Source organism: Trachymyrmex cornetzi, unplaced genomic scaffold (genome assembly GCF_001594075.2).
Source record: "Trachymyrmex cornetzi isolate Tcor2-1 unplaced genomic scaffold, Tcor1.1 C3876596, whole genome shotgun sequence".
Lineage (NCBI taxonomy): Eukaryota > Metazoa > Arthropoda > Insecta > Hymenoptera > Formicidae > Trachymyrmex > Trachymyrmex cornetzi.
This window is the reverse complement of record NW_017295009.1, coordinates 1-1162: the sequence shown is the minus strand read 5'-3', so window position 1 is coordinate 1162 and position 1162 is coordinate 1. Positions and strand designations below refer to the sequence as shown.

The following is a 1162-nucleotide window of genomic DNA, read 5'->3' as shown; positions in this document are numbered from 1 at the left end:
ACAGCCTCCTTCTCCGAGGAACATCCCTGTGCATACTTATTGTAGGTAAATAGATTTTTAAGTATTTCTGTATTATAAAATGACATTTCTTATGGTTTATAGGTTATGTTTAGGTTTAGGTTATAGCGATTATCGATTTCACCCTTTTCAGATCAAAATGTCCTCAAACAATACTAAAGATAGACCAAAGAAAAAGAAGCGACCTTCTGTTACTGTTATCCAGGAAGCCGTTAAAGAAGTTATTGAATATGGTCACAGCATCAACAGCATTGCACTCGCTCGTAATATCTCAAGAACGTACTTGGCTAGAATTGTAAATAGAGCAAAAGAATCAGATAATCCATATGTTCACTGTCCTAATATATAGGCAATAGACGCATATTTACATTACAACAGGAAAATGATTTAGAAGACTATCTCAAGATAACATCAAAAATGTGTCATGGCCTGTCATACAAACAAACAAGAAATTTAGCATTTCAATATGCTGAAACACTTTCCGTTACCCCAGACAAATGGAAATCAAATAAAGAAGCAAGTATTGACTGGCTGCAGGGTTTTATGAAGCGCCACAAAAGTCTAACAATTCGCAAACCTGAAGCCACTTCTCTTTCAAGGGCCACTAGTTTCAACAAAACAAATGTTAAAATGTTTTTTGACAAATTAACCGCACTTATGACCAAGTATAAATTTCCACCACATTTGATTTTTAACCTTGATGAGACTGGTTGCAGTACTGTCACAACTCCTCCAAAAGTAATAGCTCAGCGTGGGACAAAGCAAGTGGGACAGGTTACTTCCGCTGAACGAGGCAACTTAGTGACAGTACTTTTCATGATCAATGCTTCTGGATCCTCACTGCCACCGGTTTTTATATTTCCAAGAGTTCATTACAAGGATATTATGTTAGTTAATGGCCCAGTAGGAGCTCTTGGCTTAGCTAATAGTAGCGGTTGGATGAATGAAGAATGTTTCGTATCAGCACTTCAGCATTTTATGAAATATGTTAATCCAACAGAAGAAAATCCTATGTTGATCCTTATGGATAATCATTGTACACACGTAAACGTTTCAGTCATAGAATTCGCTAGGAAAAATCATATAATTATTTTAACTTTCCCACCACATTGTAGCCATCGCTTACAGCCACTTGATGTGGCTG

The 1162-nt window shown here is 36.7% G+C and overlaps 1 protein-coding gene across 1 annotated transcript; it reads left to right on the top strand.

The window, feature by feature from the left end:
- Positions 1-102: 102 nt before the first annotated feature.
- LOC108761788 (uncharacterized) lies at positions 103-1062 on the top strand (the record flags this gene model as incomplete). The annotated part of the gene is made up of 2 exons (XM_018508544.1): positions 103-313; positions 397-1062. Coding segments are annotated over 2 exons (877 nt in total), but the record flags the coding sequence as incomplete, so codon positions are not given.
- Between the last annotated feature and the right edge of the window lie 100 nt (positions 1063-1162).